General features: G+C 39.2%; 3 protein-coding genes across 5 annotated transcripts in view; 2 read left to right on the top strand and 1 right to left on the bottom strand.

Annotated features, from left to right (window-relative positions):
• LOC109724316 overlaps positions 1 to 19,683 on the top strand; it is a 59,169-nt gene that overhangs the window by 5,713 nt on the left and 33,773 nt on the right. The gene's annotated exons all lie outside the window — the stretch shown is intronic.
• Positions 1,344 to 3,827, bottom strand: LOC109724340. Its single transcript, XM_020253136.1, has 2 exons — positions 2,268 to 3,827; positions 1,344 to 2,178 (listed from the first exon to the last, which is right to left on the bottom strand). The coding sequence occupies exon 1, from the start codon at positions 3,217 to 3,219 to the stop codon at positions 2,416 to 2,418; it is 804 nt and encodes a 267-aa protein (XP_020108725.1). The 5' UTR covers positions 3,220 to 3,827; the 3' UTR covers positions 1,344 to 2,178; positions 2,268 to 2,415.
• LOC109724350 lies at positions 14,723 to 15,490 on the top strand. Its single transcript, XM_020253145.1, has 3 exons — positions 14,723 to 14,731; positions 14,842 to 14,902; positions 14,978 to 15,490. Exons 2-3 carry the CDS (start codon positions 14,900 to 14,902, stop codon positions 15,455 to 15,457), a joined length of 483 nt encoding a protein of 160 aa, XP_020108734.1. The 5' UTR covers positions 14,723 to 14,731; positions 14,842 to 14,899; the 3' UTR covers positions 15,458 to 15,490.

Here is a 19,683-nt window from a genome sequence, read left to right as displayed (position 1 = left end):
TCCCCGGCGACCAATAATGCATTTTCAAGTCTTTATACATTTTGGTGCCGCCCTGATAGACACTATAGGGAGATCGATGCGCCTCTTGCAAAATCAACTTCTAAATTTCTTCATCATTCGGTACGCACCATCGGTTCCGATACCAAAGCGCGCCATCGGTGCCTACGCTGAAATCACCAATGCGCCCACTCTCAACGTTGCGCCGCACCTTTTGGAGACTCAGGTCTGCGGATTGCAAACTCTCAATCCTCTCCAACAAGGTCGGTTGGACAACGAGAGCCGCAAGCATAGCCGGAACCTCCGGAGCTACGATCTCAAGATCAAACCGCCACATCTCTCTCCATAATGGCTTTTGATGCGTGACCAACATTGCAAGATTTTCTACCGATTTTCGGCTAAGCGCATCAGCCACTACATTGCCTTTTCTGGGGTGGTAAAGGATAGTAACGCCATAATCCTTTAACAACTCCAACCACCGGCATTGCCTCATATTTAGCTCCTTCTGAGTAAACAAATACTTCAGGCTTTTGTGATCCGTGTATACCTCACAACGCGCACCATATAAGTACTGTCTTCACAGCTTAAGAGCGAAGATCACTGCAGCTAACTCCAGGTCATGGATAGGATAGTTCTTCTCGTAGCTCTTCAACTGGAGGGATGCATAAGCAATGACCTTCCCACATTGCATCATAACACACCCAAGTCTAGATAGGATGCGTCGTTATACACCACAAAGCCTCTCCTTGGACGAGTGGGGCGAGTATCGAAGTCGACGTCAACCTTTCCTTCAACTCCTTGAAACATCGGTCGCACTCATCACCCCACATGAACTTAGTGCCCTTCTGTGTAAGACGGGTAAGTGGAACAACAATCTTCGAGAAACCCTCCACAAACTGTCTATAATAGCCCGCTAAGCCAACAAAGCTACGGACCTCCGTTACATTCATCAGACGAGGCCAATTCTTGATCGCCTCAATCTTCCTCGGGTCAACAGATACTCCACCTTCGAAAATCACATGTCCTAAGAAGGCAACTTCACGGAGCCAAAAGTCGCACTTCTTCAACTTCGCATAAAGTTTCTCCTCCCGAAGGACCTATAGCACAATCCTCAAATGTTCCAAGTGATCTTCGTCGCTACGAGAGTAGACCAATATGTCGTCTATGAACACTATGACAAATCGATCTAAGAAAGCTTTGAAGACATGATTCATCAAATCCATGAATGCTGCCGGGGCATTTGTGAGCCCAAACGGCATGACCGTGAATTCATAGTGCTCATACCGCGTGCGAAACTCGGTCTTATGCACATCCTCCGGCTTTATTTTCAACTGATGATAGCCAGACTGAAGATCTATCTTCGAATACACCCGAGACCCTTGTAGTTGGTTAAACAAATCATCGATACGGGGCAATGGGTACTTATTCCTAATCGTGACCTTATTTAGTTCACGATAATCCACACAAAGACGGAACGACCCATCCTTCTTCTTCACAAATAATACCGGGGCTCCCCAAGGCGACACACTCGGCTTAATAAATTCCTTAACGAGGAGATCTTGCAATTGAGCCCTCAACTCCTTCAACTCGGCCGGTGCCATTCAATACGGAGCCTTCAAAATTGATGCGGTTCCAGGAACCAAGTCTATTACGAACTTGACTTCCCGATCCGGCGGTATCCCCAGTAGCTCCACAGCAAATACGTCCGAAAACTCTCGAACCACGAAAACATCCTCAAGCACCGAAGTCTCCCTACCGACCTCCACCACAGTTGCCAAATAAGCCGTGCAATTGCCACTAACCATCTTCCTTGCCCTTGTCGCCGACACTGTCATGGCGAAGAGCGAACTCTTGCATGCTCGATAAATAAACTCCTCTTTTCCTGGCTCACGAAAATTTATCACCCTACTTTTGCAATCAATAGATGCATAGTATTTCGAGAGCCAGTCCATATTCAGTATCAGATCAAAATCTTTCAACCGCTTGAGCACTAATAAACGTGTCGGCATAATCCAGTTGCCCACCTGTACTGGACAAGCCAAACACTACTTTCTAATAACAAATGAGCGCTCAGGGGCTTCAACCCGCCAAGTACTTTTGTGAACGGTCGACTGATGAATGAATGAGTGGCACCAGTGTCAAACATAGCTCTAGTTCGAACTCCGTTTACCAACACCATACCTGCCACGACGTTGCGGTCCTNGACGAATGAAGGAGTTGCACCTGCATCAAATAAAGCTCTAGTTCGAACTCCGTTTACCACACCATACCTGCCACGACGTTGCGGTCCTCGACCTCGGCAGGTTCCTCCACCTGAGCAGCAAATACCCGACCACTAGGAGCCGGCCGAGTCATCTCGGGCTGACGTGGCACCATCACACGTCCAGCAGATACGACAGCGGATGGAACTCCTCCATACTATCTCGAAGTCGCCGGAGCCGATGCAACCGATGGGGCAGGCAAGGCCCTTCCCGGGCAGTGACGGCTAAAGTGTCCCACCTGACCACACCTGAAGCATTTCCCCTCGCATTGATCACAATGCATCGGTTGATGGTCTTCGCCACAAATGACGCACCGCGTAGTCCCACGACCTTTAGACTGCGTTCGCGGGTACTTCGGGGTCTTCTTGGATTTCGGCTGACCTCCCGAACCACTCGGAGCTCGCTTCTTTCCTCTGTCTTTCTCGGATGCCTCACGCTCAACACGGACGTAGGCATTACCATGCTCTGCCCATATCGCCCGATCTAACACCTCCACAAAGGTTGTGAGCTTGAGAATATGCACCGCCTTATAGATATCCGGCCGAAGTCCACGTTCGAACCAATCCGCCCTATCCTTGTCGTCCCGTACCACATCGGGGACGTAGTCAATGATGTGAGAAAACTCCCGCTCAAATTCTCCCACCGAGCGGTTTCCTTGCCTCAGCTTCCGAAATTGATCTTGAAGTTTCTTCTTCACACTATCGGGGAAATAATTAGTGAACATCAATCCCCGAAACTCCTCCCACACCAACGGCGGAAGGTCGGAAGACCGATCCCGCTTGACCCTCCTCCACCACACCTTTGTCGATCTCTCCAAACAATGTGTGGCAAGGTGCACCTTGTCCTTCTCCAAAATGTAAAGACTCTCAAAGAGGGTCTCCATCGAGTCAATCCACGACTCCACCATCCACAGCTCGACTTTCTCCCCATCAAACAATGGCGGATTAAACTTCTTGAACATTACGAGGGCCGAGAGTGCACGCTCCCTCTCCACCTCCAACGCCGCACTTTCGGGATTTGAAGTACCCGAAGCGGTAGCCACCACCGGCGGTGCAGGTCACGCTGCAATTGGTATAGCTGTCGTGGCCACACCCTCCGTCGCACCAGGTACAACGACAGGGGCGCAGGTCGCTCAATATCCGCCTGAGCCACCGCCTGCTGTTGTGCCGCCGCCTGCTGCTGTGCCGCCACTTGCTGCGCCACCAATTCCTGCAGCCTTTCAGTTTGACCCTCTTGGCGCTGCATCACACCAACAATCGTAGCGACTTGCACTCGCAACTCCTGTACCTCGTCGGACCCGGAATGCTCGGGCACCTCGGCCCCCTCCAACCCCCCTTCCAGGTGACATTGCTGGTCCGAGTTGGGACGGTTCGTAAGGTGTGTGTCTTAGCGAGCGATAGAACTATCGTCCCGCCGTTTTTGGTTAAACTCTTCAAACTTGTCTTTTAATAATTGAATTAGTATTTATGGTTTCGTTGGTTTTCAGTTATATGAACAAATATGGTTTTGTGAAATGAATAATGTACTATGGTTTTCTTATGAGATGAAAACGATTTTTTACCCCTCTTAGTAGCGCATTTTTAAAGAAAAAGAGGTTTCCGTGTGAGAAACAGTTTTAAAAAGAGTTTTCCTTATTTTCATGATACTTAGTGTTTCAAAATAAATTTCCGGGTAGGAAACATTTTAAACTAATAGATGTGAATTTATGGTAAACTTGTGATTGGAATAATTGTGATATGGTGATTGTATGTGGATATATATATACAGTGTGGTTGTATCTTGTACTTGTGCGACGCCGTGCAAATACAGGGGAGACTCTGTCCGTGTGAACAGTAGATTTTCTGTATTTGTGGCAGATATGACATCCTCCGGGGTCAAGATTTTCAAAAAAAAAAAAAAGTTTGGGCACTTCCGCATGGGATTTTAAATCCAAAGGGACCCCGAGGCATGACAATACAATAGAAGGCAAAGTGCAATTAAAAAAAAAGTAAATGCAATACTTAAGAAAAGAGAGAAACTGTTCATGTAAAATGAAGAGGCAATTAGAAAAATCAAAATAAATGTGGTTCTTAAAAGAAAGATAAAAACATCTCAAGGAAGACGAGAAGAGAGAGAGAGAGAGAGAGAGAGAGAGAGAGAGAGAGAGTAAATGGTCTATGTAAAAAAAAAAAAATGAAAACAATATGATTGCGCCACATCAGCTATATATATTAGAGATTAATATTGAGTTATAGATTTTGATGTTAGATTTTTTAGTTCAAATTTTAAGATTTTTGAGTTCAGAAATTAAAGTTCAATTTGTCAAGTCAAATCTAAAATTTAATTCAAATTTCTAGTTAAACCAAAATTTTAAACTTAAATTGAAAGTTAAAATCAAATTTAAATTCAAATTCAGATTTAAATTAAAAATTTTATTTTTGAAATAAAACTTAAATATTTTATTAAATGAGAAACAAAAATTTAAATTTATTTGTCTAAATTTGTGGCAATTGGGAGTGGGGAAAGATAGTTTTATAATTTTGTATAAACTGCATGATACTAGCAGTCAGCAATATAATATACTTATCCCCTAGCTTCCTGATAATATTAATTTTTGGTGTCATATTGCGCTATTAGGAATGTTATATTACCATTCAGATTAATTACACGATGAACCAAATATATTAATTTTTTAAAAAATTGTACATAATTTTTTATAATTCTGACAAGATAAGGCAAATCTAGGCCCTACTTCTTGTTAATTCAATTATTTTCGTATAGAATACCATATAATTCTGATAAGATCAACGCGAACCAAATAGGCCCTACTTCTTGTTCAATCATTTTGGATGACCTTCTTCATTGCTAAATTGATTCTAGCATGATCACGAGAAACTCATGGTTTTGAACAAGTTTGACCTAATAATAAGCCTGGTGGGGATAGTAAACGACGTAGAGGGTGCAAATAAAACTTTTCAACTGTTCTATTATGATTAGGAATGTTAATGGGTATGGATATCCGAAATTTTATCCGAATCCGAACCCGAATAAAACGGATATATCCGATGGATATAGATATCAAAAATGGAAATCCGACGGATATAGATTCGGATATGGATTTTAATTGTACCCGACCCGAATCCGAATTTATTTTGTATTATATATAATATATATATAAAAATTTGATGTCATATTTGAATTTATATTTTAAAAATTTAGATTTAATATAATATATTTTGAAATATTGAAAAAAGAAATAATTGTTTCGGGTACAAATTTTCGGGTTCGGGTTCAAGTTCGGGTTTCGGATTTTTGGACGGGTTCGGGTTTGGATATGGATTTTTAAAATCCGTCGGGTTCGGGTTCGGGTCCGGGTCTCGGGTTTGGAGTTGGGTTCGGGTTCGGGTTTTTAAAAATCCGCCCCGAATCCGACCCGTTGACATCTCCAATTATGATACCCTTGTGGGAGAGGAGAAAACTTTTATCTTTTTGTGGTGTTGTACGGATATTTTACCTGGACACTACTAATAAATTTAAAACATGTCACACTAATACATTATTGCATTGACCGCACCAAATGCATTATTGCATAGGCTGCACCAAATGCATTATTGCATCAGACAAATGCATTAATGTATATGCCACGCCAATGAATGTCACGTCAATATTGCAAATTGAATGATTCTATAGTGAAAACATACAAAAGTAACATGAATTTCTAATCATTCTAAAAAATAATTATTCAATGGCTAAATTATATAAAATTTCTGTCAAAATCCGATTTTTAATTTTTTTTTCCTGTCATTTAAAACCTACACTTTGCCCCCTTATAAAATGAAAAATGTTCACAAGAAGTACGGTGTGTAAAATAACCATTTTGCCCCTCATCATTTTCATCTCCTCCATCATCTTCCTCAACCGCCGTCTCGTTTGGCCGCGATTTACACCTCGATCAGCCGCGATTTCTCTCTATTTTCTTCTCCACCTGCTCCCCTTCTCCTCCTGCACCCTCGCCGCCCCTCGATTTCAGCGAGGGTAGGGAGGAAATCAAGGTGGGCTTTGATGGAGAGGTAGGCAAGAGCAACGAGGGCGAAGGCGAGGCGGAGGAGGGCGAAGGGGATGTGGGCTAGGGCGAGACAGTGGAGGAGGGCGAGGCGGCGAGGCGGCGGCGAGTCGGAGGGAGGCGAAGCAACAAGGAAGAGGGTGGAGGGGTATTTTTGGCATAAAAAAATATTTTATAACGGAACTCTAACAGAACCCTAACGGTAGGAGATGGAGTGCACATTTTTCATTTTACAATGGGGCAAAGTGTAGGTTTTTAAATAACAGGGGGAAAAGTAAAAAATCGGATTTTGACAGGAGGGTTTTCTGTAATTTAGCCTTATTCAATATATAACTTTTAGTTTTTTTAATTTTGATCTAATTATTTTTAGGTGGCTACTTGTACGTTTCAAAAAAGATGTATATCTTACATCCTAAAAGTTATACCTACATAACTTACACTAGTTTTATAAAAATTTAAAGGATACAACTTTAGAGCAATTTTCAATAAATTTTAGAGTCAAGTTAAACTTGAGATTCAAATCATTAAATAAAAACAAGAACATCTAAAAATGTTACTTAATTATAAAACTTTATGAGTACTGGATCCGATTTTCTAATCATCTAGTATCAAAATCAATGATTTACAACTTTCAACAGTTTTAGAAACACGCCATATAGTTTTCTAAAACTTATATATATATATATATATATATATAAAGAGAGAGAGAGAGAGAGAGTAGGTCTTGTATGCTATTAAGAGCACGGAGGCCTCTATGCTCTTAAGCTGTTTTCGATGATGAAGTTTGCGAATCGATGATCGGCTCTATTAGACTTGATCTAGCGTATTTGAAGTATCTAGAAAATAAATTTTGCGATTTTTCGATATCATTTACCAAGCGATCAAAAGGGTTCAAAATCAACAGCTGAAAATAAAAATCTCATAAAAAGTGATGATATAGTACTAAAATTTTCAATCTGAGATATTGATCTTGCAGTAAATAGTGTAAAAAATTTTCTATCAAAATTTCATCTGATTTGAATACTTCTACACTGTTAAACTTGTAAACGATATATATCAATCATTATAAATTGTTGATTTTGAACACTTTCGATCGCTAGTTAAATGGTATTAAAAAATCATAAAATTTATTTTCTAGATACTTGAAATATGCTAGATCAAGTCTAACAGAGCCAATCGTCGATTCGCAAGCTCCATCATCGAAAACGGCTTAGCAGCACGGAGGCTGGCCTCTGTGCTCCTAATAACACACAAGACCTACTCTATATATATATAGAACTTTTATTTTCCTTTCCTAGGCCTGCGTTGCCTCACCTATATAACTTATTTCATTTTTTTAATGAATGAAACAAGTAGCGTGCTACCTTTTCCTCAAAAAAACTTATAACTTTTTACAAGTTATTTATATTTTGTAAATCATATCTAACAGTTTAGATCTTTATTTAGTGGTCTCCGTAATTAGATTTTTAATCTGTGTAGCAAGTGTGTAATTTATTTATTTATTTATTTATTTTGAGAGATAGGTAGCACACTACCCGCTTCGTTTATTTTATTTAGAAATAAACTTAGCTAGAAATGTGAATCAACTAGGATTCGAACTTGGAACCTCAGCTACCAACCACCAAGCCCTTTGCCACTTGCTCTAGGGATGGTCGGTAAGTGTGTAATTTATTAATAGATAAATAGGCTTCAACTCACCTTAGCAGATGAATAGTATTTGTTTCATAATTTCTAGCCATTATATCAACTATATATGACTAACCCGTGCAATGCATAGAGTTATAACAATATTTTTAAAGTACTTTTTAATATCATTTATTTTTAATATTATTATTTATATGTAATTTAATTTTTATGAATATTATCATTTATTTTTAGTATTATTATTTATATGTAATTTAATTTTTATGAATATTAGTAAATAAAATTTTAATTTATTTTTAAGTTGTAAAAATGATAAAAATATTTTGGTGTTATATTTTATACTCACTACTAACTACTCACTACATTTTTTAACTTACGGTCCTTTCCTCTACAAAATTCTTCAAACTATGATGAACAGAATTTCAAACCATTATTGGTCTTTAATCTTTTTATCCTCTATTTACTTTGCTTCTCAATCATGATCTTTCGCTGTGTAAAATAATTAAACACCCCATTCTTACTTTTTACAAAAAATACCCACACTTTACAAGAATAATCATACATAAAAATCAACATATACCTAGCACCACATTAAGTAGGAGCACGAAAGGGTACCCAAAGATCAGAACGAATGTAGTTCAAAGTACTTTTTATCTAATGAGTTGCAGTCTTAAAATTGACCCTCTTTTGTTTGTCAAGAATACAATGCTCGCAGAAGTTTAATTTTTCTAAACTCTGACTATCGAGTAAACCTCATATGACCCAGTTGCATAAGCCATAATTTGGTGCTATCCGAATCTAATATAGAGGAAGAAGTTTTTGTTATTGAACCTGTCATAGTGGAACCCTGTAAAATATATAAAATATCAGGCAACTTGGGATTCATCACTACAAGATTTCTTTTAGAGACCTTCATCAATCCATCAGCCGAAGAGTACCTAAAGCTTTTAGCATCTGGTGTACTCAATGAGATCAGAATTTTTTCCTACACACAGAACATATCGAACCTCTAATATAATCCTCACTATTCCATCAAATATTCGTATCCTAATAACGCCAATGCTAATAACTATACATTTAGCATGATTTTCTATCAATACAACTCTATCTTGAATAGGTTTGTATGTCTAAAATCTCTCTATGAGACAAATATGGTAGGAATACACGGTGTCCATATGCCACCTATCTTATCTTGTGTCTTATTAGTAACTATGAAGACATTATCACTGCTATCATTTTCTCTTATTGTAACACTTGCTTTTGCCTCATTATTATTATTATTCTGACATTAATTCGTATCATCGTTCTTCTTGCATTGTTCTCTATTTTCAATTTGAAACAATTAGTTTTTATATGACCCTTCTTATAATAACCATAAATCAAATTTTTGCACTTTGACTTTGATCTAAATATACCTTTATTACCAAAATCCTTTTCCGATACCTCTCTCTAGTGACCAAACCTTTTCTGGAACCTCCACATGTCTCATTGTTTATATGCATGTCATTCCTTTCGTTTAAATGTTGAGAGGATTTGACATCATCGAGATGTAGAGTATCGCATCGAAATAAGAATGTCTCACGAAAATTCTTATAAGAGGGCGATAAAGAACATAGTGATAAAAGGACTTCATCCCCACTACAATAAAAATGGTGTATAGCGACACATCTAAATGTCAGTACAAGTCAAAAAAAGTGCTACTAGATATATTACCGACACTTTTAAAAAAATTGCTATATGTGGGGTCGCTATATGTGGGGCCGCCTCGATGTTTGGCACCTACTCCTCCAGCGACTTGCGGCGGAGGAACACGTGGCGATCGTAGCTCTCTACGGTCCCTGCGAGATTCTCGCAGCCGAACTCCAACCGCCGGAATCCTAGCTCGTCGGATGCGGCGGCGGAGGAGGAGAGGGGGAGATGATGATCAATTTTTCCTTTTTTCCTTTTCTATTTGTAATCGGGCCAAATGGACTTTGTGGGGTTGGTTGAGTAGAGAAACTTTTTGTTTTTGTTTGGATTGGGCTTTATATTTAGGCCTTAGTAGATTTTTTAAAAAAGTTTTGGCATAAATAGGACACTTATATAAAAGTGTTCCAAAAATGTGTCACTATAACCTAATTCTGTTAATGTGTCACTATAAACTAATTCTGTTGTAGTGCCCGTCATTGATTTTGACATCTATCGAGCAAAAATTCATAATAATAGAATTAAATTAATTTAAATGCGACGTAATAGAGATAACTTTTGCTATGCGCAATATGAAGAGACATTGCTTCAAATACATCTTAGGCAAGAAATTTCGTCATATAGAAAGATTCCAATTTAAGTCATAGCCCTGCAGTGTCGTTTCATTCAGGGTTCCTCGCATAATACCTTATCAAATAAACCCAATTGTCTTACTGTAACAGCTTTGTCATCAATTTTCTCCTTCTGCTTTGGCGTCAACATATCGAGCGTCTTTCCTTTTCACAACAATAGGTTTTGCAATCATTCTGCATCAGTATAGTACGCATCTTGATTTGTCATAATGCAAAACTGTCAGTTTTGTCAAATTTTTGGATCTCAAATTTTATCATCATCTTTATCCTCAAAGGACCAGAAAACTATACCAGTTTATTAAATCGAAATGACAAAAAGTAGATCCCAAAAAAATTAATACAAGAAAAGAAAATGAATAAGCATATCAAAATTTACATTGGTAGCAGCTCTACTTCTATGGACTAAGATGAAGTAAAATTTTATTTAAGTTGAAGGGGGAGTACAAAATAATCTCTTTGTAAAAAATACAAAACACCAAATACAAACAACGTGCGCCAAAAAAAAAAAAAAAAAAAAAAAAAAAAAAAAAAAAAATCCGAAAAGGCCTCGGCACATTGAGACCCCAGACTCGACTCTCCCTCACGCAACACGTCAATCGGTACGGATCACGGACATGTTGCCATTCTTAAGAGCACGCCTAGGGGTGGAAACGAGCCAAGCTCGAGCGAGTTTACTTCAGCTCAAGCTTGGCTTGAAATTAATTTCGAGCCTAAATTTAGGCTTAAGCTTGGCTTGAAATTAATTTGAGCCGAGCTCGAGCGAGCCTAACTTCAAGTCGAGCGAACTCGAGCCCTAAATGAGCTGCTTGAAATTCTTAACAGCATGCAATCTATACTTTAATTTTTATAAAATATTATCTAAAATTTGATATAAAAAATATCTAATAGTTTAACATATAAAATAAGTGCATGAAATACGATATTATAATACTAAAAAAATTAAAGTTGGATGTGCGTGGAAGTGAAAAAGAGAGAAAGAGAGCAATTAAAGTAGTATTTTGCTGGTTTAGTTTTGTGGGTCCAATAATCTAAATTCTATATACATATAATTAAAATACATAATATATATTATTTTATATAATTAAAATATATATTATATATAATTATATATATATAGAGTTTGGCTACTATATATACTTTTATGAATATAAATCTCTTTATACTCATAAGTTTTCGACCGTTAGATCTATTCTTTTGACCATTTTCATCCGTTAAATCATACTATTCAACGAACCACCCACTCAATCTTAGGAGACCACTATCATTCTAATCACACATCCAACGACTAAAAATTTATAAGTATAAAGGAGATTATACTTATAAGAGTATAGTAGCCTGAGTATATATATATAGAATTAGGCTACTATACTATTAATAGCACAAACCGCTTGCTATTAGGTTTTCGGCCCTTAGATTAAAGGATGTGCGGTTAGGATGATAGTAGGCCCCTAGGGTTGAGTGGGTGGCTAGTTGAATATTATGATCTAACGGATGAAAATGGCTAAAGGGATAGATCTAATAGCAAAAAACTCGATAGCACCAAATGCTTGGTACTATCAATAGTATAATAGCCGGACTATATATATATATATATATATATATAGATATATACACCTTTAAAATGTGAAGGATTAATGATGGCCACGTGTAACCCTCCAGGATAGGGCACTCTTATTAAAGGATGAGTTTATTTCGGAGTTAAGAAAANGGGCCTTTACAGTCGTCCTCCTCCGCCACCGCAGCCAACGAGATAGAGTTTCGGCGGTTGCTAAATGCTTAAATAAGTGTTGGTAAATTAGCAGCACTCTTTTAGGTTATAGCGACACTCTTTAACTGTCACTATATATCTAGGGACCCCACATATAGCAACACTTTTTAAAAGTGTCGGTAATTTTAGCTAGCAGCACTTTTTTGACATGTACCTACATTTAAAAGTGTCGCTATAGACCGTTTTTGTTGTAGTGTCTCTTCACTCAATCCACTGAAATTGTAGACGAAGAGCCTTTCCTGTCGTCCTCATCCGCCACCGCAGCCAACGAGATAGAGTTTCGGCGGTTGCTAAATGCTTAAATAAGTGTTGGTAAATTAGCAGCACTCTTTTAGGTTATAGCGACACTCTTTAACTGTCACTATATATCTAGGGACCCCACATATAGCAACACTTTTTAAAAGTGTCGGTAATTTTAGCTAGCAGCACTTTTTTGACATGTACCTACATTTAAAAGTGTCGCTATAGACCGTTTTTGTTGTAGTGCCTTAATTTACATTAGCACAAATTTAAACTAAAATATAACAGATTCACCCATCCCATCATTGTTTTAGAAAAATATTTTTATTATATTTTTTTCTCAAAAGAAAAGATATGATTATCTGATTATCGATGATGTGCTGCGAGCCGATTTCTTTGACCGCTACTCGGTCAATACTCTCCTTCAGGAAGCACGCGAGGAGGCAGAGCGACTACGAATATTGACACTCGAAATTTGCGCATGCTGTCGAATGAAGCGATTTAGCCAATAAGGGATCAAATCAGCCGAGTTCAACACCACACAGCTAGGGCATCGTGACACATTTTTGGGACACTTTTATGTAAGTGTCCCACTTATGCCAAAATTTTTTTAAAAATTCTACTATGGCCTAAAAATAAAACTCAATCCAACCAAAAATAAAAGGTTACTCTACTCAACCCACCCCACCTAGCTCATTCGGCCCGATTACAAACAGAAAAGAGAAAAAAAAAAATCGAACACCTTCTCCCCTTCTCCCCTCACTCAATCCATTAAAAATCGTAGACAAAGAGCCCTTTGCTCTCCTCCTCCTCTGCGCCGTAGCCGATGAGGTAGGATTCCGGTGGTTGCTAAATGCTTAAACAAGTGTTGGTAAATTAGCAGCATTCTTTTTAGGTTAAACCGACACTCTTAAATTGTTACTATATACCTAGCGGCCCCACATATAGCAACACTTTTTAAAAGTGTCGGTAATTTAGCCAGCAGCACTTTTTTTTTATCTATACCGACATTTAAAAGTGTCGCTATACACCATTTTTGTTGTAGTGTTGGTCCTTCGTTTATGGATTTTTCTATCCCTGAGGATCTCTCTTTCTCTACTGAAGGTCTTCATTTGATGGCTGATGCTATTCATCTATAATCTTAGTACGCCTCAAAATCATCAGGAAAAAACCTTCGAACTTGGCCTAACGTTTTAGATGCTTACTTAGCTTGGTTAGACCGAGTCAAAGCATCTTATCTGACCTTTGGCGTGAAGTTAGAATATATGATGCTATCCAACATTCTAAGGTTCCTCCTCAAGCCGACAATATCCTTCTTTCCTCGGCTTTATATTTTTGGTCCCTTATTTCCAGCACTCTCCTTTTTCGATTGGGACGCTTCACATCGACTCTTCTTGATGTGGCGGCGATAGTTGGTCTCTGCTCTCAGGGCGTTACTCTCTCGATGGCCTATAATCCTGACGGAATAGATGATTTTGAGACCTATTTTGACCCAAAGGCAGACCTTGCTTATACCAAATTTATTTGCCGATTCGCAAGTCAGTCCCTACTCCGATTATTAAGAAAAAGCACGCTACCTTTCTTCTTTATTGACTTTGTCATAATTTCTTTTGCACCCGCTCGTAGAAGATTAATCGTGATTTCGTTTCAATCGTTGTTGCCTTAACTAACGGTGAAAAATTAGCATTAGGTGTATATTTTCTTTCTTTTGTGTATCGAAAAATATCAGAATCCATCAAACCACTGCCATTGAGGAATGGCTTAGTAATCGGTTGCGGTGTTTTATGATTTTTGCAAATGTGTTTACAGATTTATTTTCCTTACCTATACCGAACTTCTTTAGATTTAGATTTGGTTGATCATTTTGACACCTATGGTCTGGTTCTCAGCTATCCAGAGCCTTTGATTTCGGGTCAACTGAATGATTTTGCCAAATGTTTTAAAATTTTTTACAAAAGAGACCAGCATCTCATGATCAAGTAGGCAGTTTTTGGAGATCATCTCACCGGCCTATCTTGGCTTCTCACTCGCTATATGAAGCCATTAAAGATCAGTTGGTCTCTTCTCGTGCCAGTGAATATTCTGATGTTTGGTATTCCCTGTTGGCTCTCGAGATTTGCATATTGGCTTAAAATCCCGCTCTAAATTGACGCATACCACCGAAGTGTATTCTCTCCAATATGTGGCATGTCAATTCGGTTCGTCCAAGCAATTCCAACCTCAGCTAAATTTTTTATGGCCAATACCGCGAGCAGCCACCCTCCTACCAAAAGTGCAGCCGAAGCTGATCGGCTATTGGCCATGGGAAACCGTCTCCAATGCTTCTTCAAGCTCATGAGTTTTCGGCCGATTTACGCAGGGGTGGAGGATTTCGATTTCACCAGAGCTTGGGACGGTTTTTGTAACAAATTTTTCTTCAAGCCCATACTCCGCACCACCCACAAAATTTATCACATAGAAGGTATATTATCTTATCTTTGATTTGATTCTTTTTTCTCTTCCTTTCCTTTAACTTATTGCTTTTTTCTCAATAACTCTGATAAATAAAGATGTCTTGCCTGATTCCTTAAGGCAAGAAGATTCGGGGAAAAATTTCGATGAGGATCCGAAAGATTCATCTCACCCCTCTATGGTAAACTCTCTCTCTCAATGTATTTTTCTTTCTAAGTATGTACTCAGCTTAACTAACCAATGCATTCTATTTCAGTCGACGACTATTCCTACTCCATCGGCCCAACATTCAGAGAAGCGGCTGACAGATTCTTCAATTCAATCGCCGCAACAAAAATGGCATAAAACTTTCGCAATAAAATTTCGTTCTCAACCTTCATCTGCTCCTTGTGCTTCGACCGAGGACCTATCTTCAGCAGAGGTTCCCTCGGCTACAATTTCGGCCGAGGAATTGGTGTCTTTTCGGCCTACTGATCAAATATTGACCGAGGTTTATCTTCAGCCTATCTCAATCAATTCCTCTTCTTTTTCTCATTCTTCAATTGGATCACCCACGTTATCCCCTGCAATCAAACAGCTAAAAAAAGCTTCCATTGGAAAAATCCCACATTCTCACTTTGCTTTAGCCCTAAGGAAAGCGATTTCTTATGCTGAAAGGCAAGCCCGTCGGGTGGCTCACCTTGACAAGAAGCCGGAGGAAGAGAGAAAACGAGCAGAAAAAGGTAAAAAAAATTAAAAAAGTAAAAAAAAAAAGAAGAAAAAAGAGAAAATCAACAGAGGAAAGAAGAAGGAAGAAAGACAAAAGAAGAATTTCAGAAAAGGAAAAAAGAAAAAGAGCGAAGAGCAAGAGAAGAAGAGCAAAAAAGAAAAGAAGAAAGATGTAAAAGAAAAGAAGAAGAAGGACGAAGAAGAAAACAAGAAAAAAAAAGGAAGAGGAAAACAAGAAGAAGAAAGAGGAGATTAGCTTAACAGAAGGAGTTGGTGTTGACTTTCCTGTCGAACCCCCGGCCCAAACTTCTACTTCAACTCCTATGCCAGCATCTGAATTAACAGATCTATTGGCCATTTTTCTTCAAGACTTGGCCACTTCAAGCCCAACATCTCATGAGGAGGAAGATTTTTCCATCACTATTTCGACTGAGACCTAGTAGAAATTTGAGGAATGTTTAAGATTGTACAGTAGTGGTCTTCTGACTTTAGCTCGAAACTTGGAGCAATTTGATCGGCTCGGAGCACTCCTCTTAGACCTCCTAAATCAACTGGATCTCTCTTCTACAAGCAAATGTTTTGCAGAGACTTTATCTTCTCGACTCTCTTCTTCCTTGACTCAATAATAGACACTTTCTGCCGAGTATTTGGCTTTAAATCATCATTTTTCACGGGTCGGTCATTTCAAGACGAAAGTCCCTAAAGTAGCTACTCCAATCACCAACCTAAACAAGTAAGATATTTCTCTGAAAGACCAAGAATCGGCTCTTCGACAACGCATTACCAATCTTAAAGAAGAACTTGCTACAGCCAAAACAGCCTTGGCTCAGACATCCAAACAACGTGCCGATGTGCAGTCTCAACGATAGGCCAAAAAAGACGAAGAGATAGCGCTACATGACGAAGTCTCCTAACTTTACAAACTCCACCCTATGATGAAGCGAAGAAAGCGAGCAGCCGACCTTGCTCAATTTAATCTGGAAACTGAACAGAGTCAACTTAAAGACTTATTATCTTGACTTTCCTTGGTTTTCCATTCTCAAATCGGTTGTAATATATTTTAACTTTTCATTTGTATTTCTCTTTGACTTTTCATTCATTTTTCCATATGGATGTTTAGTGTTTTCTTAAATATTTATAATTGATTTGCTTGTTATTTTCTGATCCACCTAATGTCTTTAGGAAATATACATTACCCTTTGCAACTCTATATATTTGGAATAGTCCTTCCCAATTTGGAGACTATTTCTCATACACTCGGTCTTTTTGACCGATTGGTAGCATTAACGTTAAGACCAAATCGCCAACAGAGAAAGATTCAGCCTAATTCTTTTATTATATGCATCGCTTACTCGGCTCTGATAAGCTTGCGGATGATCAAGCGCTAACAGCGAATTTCATCTATTTCGTCTAACTTCTCCCTTATTAAAATCTCATATTTTTTCGCCATCAACTCTTTGTCCTTCGACTCTTAAGGAAGGAACCATAATTTTGGCAGGTACTATAGCTTCATGACCATAGACCAGCAAAAATGGTGTAACCCCTGTCGCCGTTTTGACAGTAGTTCGGCATGCCCATAATACTTCTGAGAGTTTTTCGCTCCACTTTCTTGGATGTTTCCCAATATGTCATTTTATAAGGTTAATAATAACTTTGTTTATTGCCTCGGCCTGCCCATTGAACTGAGCATAATAAGGTGATGAATGAAGCAACTTAATTTTTCTCGACTCTCTGAACCACGAGAACTGTTCTCCTGTGAACATTGTTCCTTGGTCGGTTGTAATCGTCTAGGAAAGAAGTGTCGTTCTCCTATTCATTGGAGAACGAAGTGGGTGAGACAGTTACTCTTGGCCCCGATGTGTTACGAGAGGCGGAACAGAAAGTTCGCCTTGCTCGTGAACGACTTGCGACGGCGCAATCAAGGCAACAAAGCTATGCCAACAAGCGCAAAAAGGATTTAGAGTTAGCGGTAAAAGACCGCATGTTCTTGAAGGTGTCACCCATGAGGGGTGTAAGGCGATTAGGGGTCCGCGGGAAGTTAAGTCCCCGTTATGTCGGACCATTCGAGATATTGGAGCGTGTGGGTGCGGTGGCATATAAGCTCGTACTACCACCGAGGCTTGCGGGAGTTCACAACGTATTTCATGTGTCGAATCTCCGCAAGTATATTCGCAATTCGACTCATGTGCTAGAGTACTAACCAGTGGAGTTACGCGAGGACATGACCTACGAGGAGTATCCGGTATGTGTCCTCGATAGAGAAGAAAGGAAGTTGCGGAGTCACACAATTCCCTACGTTAATGTCCAGTGGAGCAATCACGCGGTGCGTGAAGCCACTTGGGAGCTTTAGGAGACAATGCGAAAGACGTATCCTTACCTATTCGAGTCGACGAGTTAAGGTATGTGTTTAGTTTCGCGGACGAAACTATTTTTAAGGGGTGAAGAATGTAATATACCGAAACTTCGATAGGTTATATCGAACTTTAGCCAAATTGACTAAAGTGCGAGGAGGATCGCTTCGGAACGCTTCAGATAGTCCGAAATGCATTGGAAATGGTTAAGAAGGTTGTTAGGACCTTAGAGAGCAATCATGGGAAAAATTAGGACAAACTGAGCATGTTTTGCTCTCGGGGTCCAGACCCTATAGAGGGTCCGGACCCCGCGGACGAAAACTGCCCAGTTCGTGCAGTGCACAAAGTGACAAGTTGGAGGGGTTTTTAGCAAATGTGTTTGAGTGGGGTAATATGAGAGGGGTGGGGGACTCTCTCCTCTCATTTCCTCTCACTCACACAACAAAAGAGCCCTCTCTCTCTCTCTAAGATTTGTCTCTCTCTCCAAGGTGGAAACAAGGGAGAAGGATTTGGTGGAGAAGGAGGCTAGGAGGTGAAGCCATCTCTTCTTCTTCTTCATTAGCTCAAGAAAATGAAGCTTTTTGAGGTAAGCTTCAAACCCTTTAATGGTAGAACCCTAGGGTTTGGTTTAAATGCCCTAAGAATGGATTTAGATGGATCTCTAGATGATATTAAGCTTTTTTTTGCTTAACTCAAAGATCTAGATGGTGTATGTTGCTATAGTACAATGTTGTGGCTTCAAATTGGGGCTTTCGTCATAGATGGGTTTAAATGTAAATTGACCTTATAGAAACCAAATTGAAAGTATTTCTAACGCGTTGGGAGACTCGGTTCGAAGATCCGACGAGCCTACGCAAAGGAATTGGAGACAAAGCCTATTTTGGCTTCGTTTTGCCGCAGGCAAGAGAATAGGCGGCTAAAAATCACGAAACTTGAACCGTAGCACCTTAGCAACCATACGAGGTGGGTGGTGCTATCTGAAATCCTCGAATTTTCTTTTATGTCTAAAATGTCATTTCTTGAGCATATGTATATATTGAATTTCATGCATTGTAGGGTCATTGGGAGCATGTTGATATGTGTTGTTGTATGTTAGTAATACAAAATGCATACGAGATGTTAGTAAGCTATGAAAAACCTGTAGAACCCTATAATGCATGAATGGTGATAAGAACATGGATATGGTAAAGAATCTAGTGACATTAGAGAAATAGTGACATTATGACATAAATGATAGTGGGTGGCATTAATGAGTCATGAATGCTAGTGTTGAAAGTGTGGTATTAATGAGTTTTGAATACTAGAGTTAAACACTAGTAGTGTGGCATTAATGAGAACGATAAATGCATGAGAATGAGTATAAAGAACACCTAGTATGTGTGTGGCACTAATGAGAGTTAAAGAATGCAAGAAAGTGTGATAGCTGACATTATGACATATGTGACATAATATCCTTATAGTTAAGGAATGAGTTGAACTTGACATCCTTACAGCTAAGGATTGGATCATACTCACCTATAAGTCTTGGCTTGAGGGCGGTCGCACCCCCTCGAGTGATGAGCTCCGGAGTAGTCATCACTGGGTCGTAGCGAGTATATCCCCAGAGGACGGTCCCGTCGGGTTGTAGCGAGTATCTCCCCGATACTAGGGATTTGAGTTGGTAAGTTGTTTTAGGCGAAACCTACCGGTTAGCCAAGAGAATTGGGTAATGGACATTGAGATCTTGCATTCCTCATGAGCATCTTTATTGATTATATCTTGTTCAGGCATATTAGCTGCATTTGTATAGTTTGGTTACTATCCATCCATTTATTCAACCTAGTCGGAAAGTCGGCGAGGTCGACAGCCGAACCGACTGAAAACTTTGTTGTAGTTCTCACCCCACTATTTTCCACAGAGCCAG

Source organism: Ananas comosus, linkage group 2, assembly GCF_001540865.1.
Source record: "Ananas comosus cultivar F153 linkage group 2, ASM154086v1, whole genome shotgun sequence".
In the NCBI taxonomy this organism is placed as follows: domain Eukaryota; kingdom Viridiplantae; phylum Streptophyta; class Magnoliopsida; order Poales; family Bromeliaceae; genus Ananas; species Ananas comosus.
The sequence above is the reverse complement of the archived record's forward strand: the minus strand, read 5'-3'. Positions and strand labels throughout refer to the sequence as shown.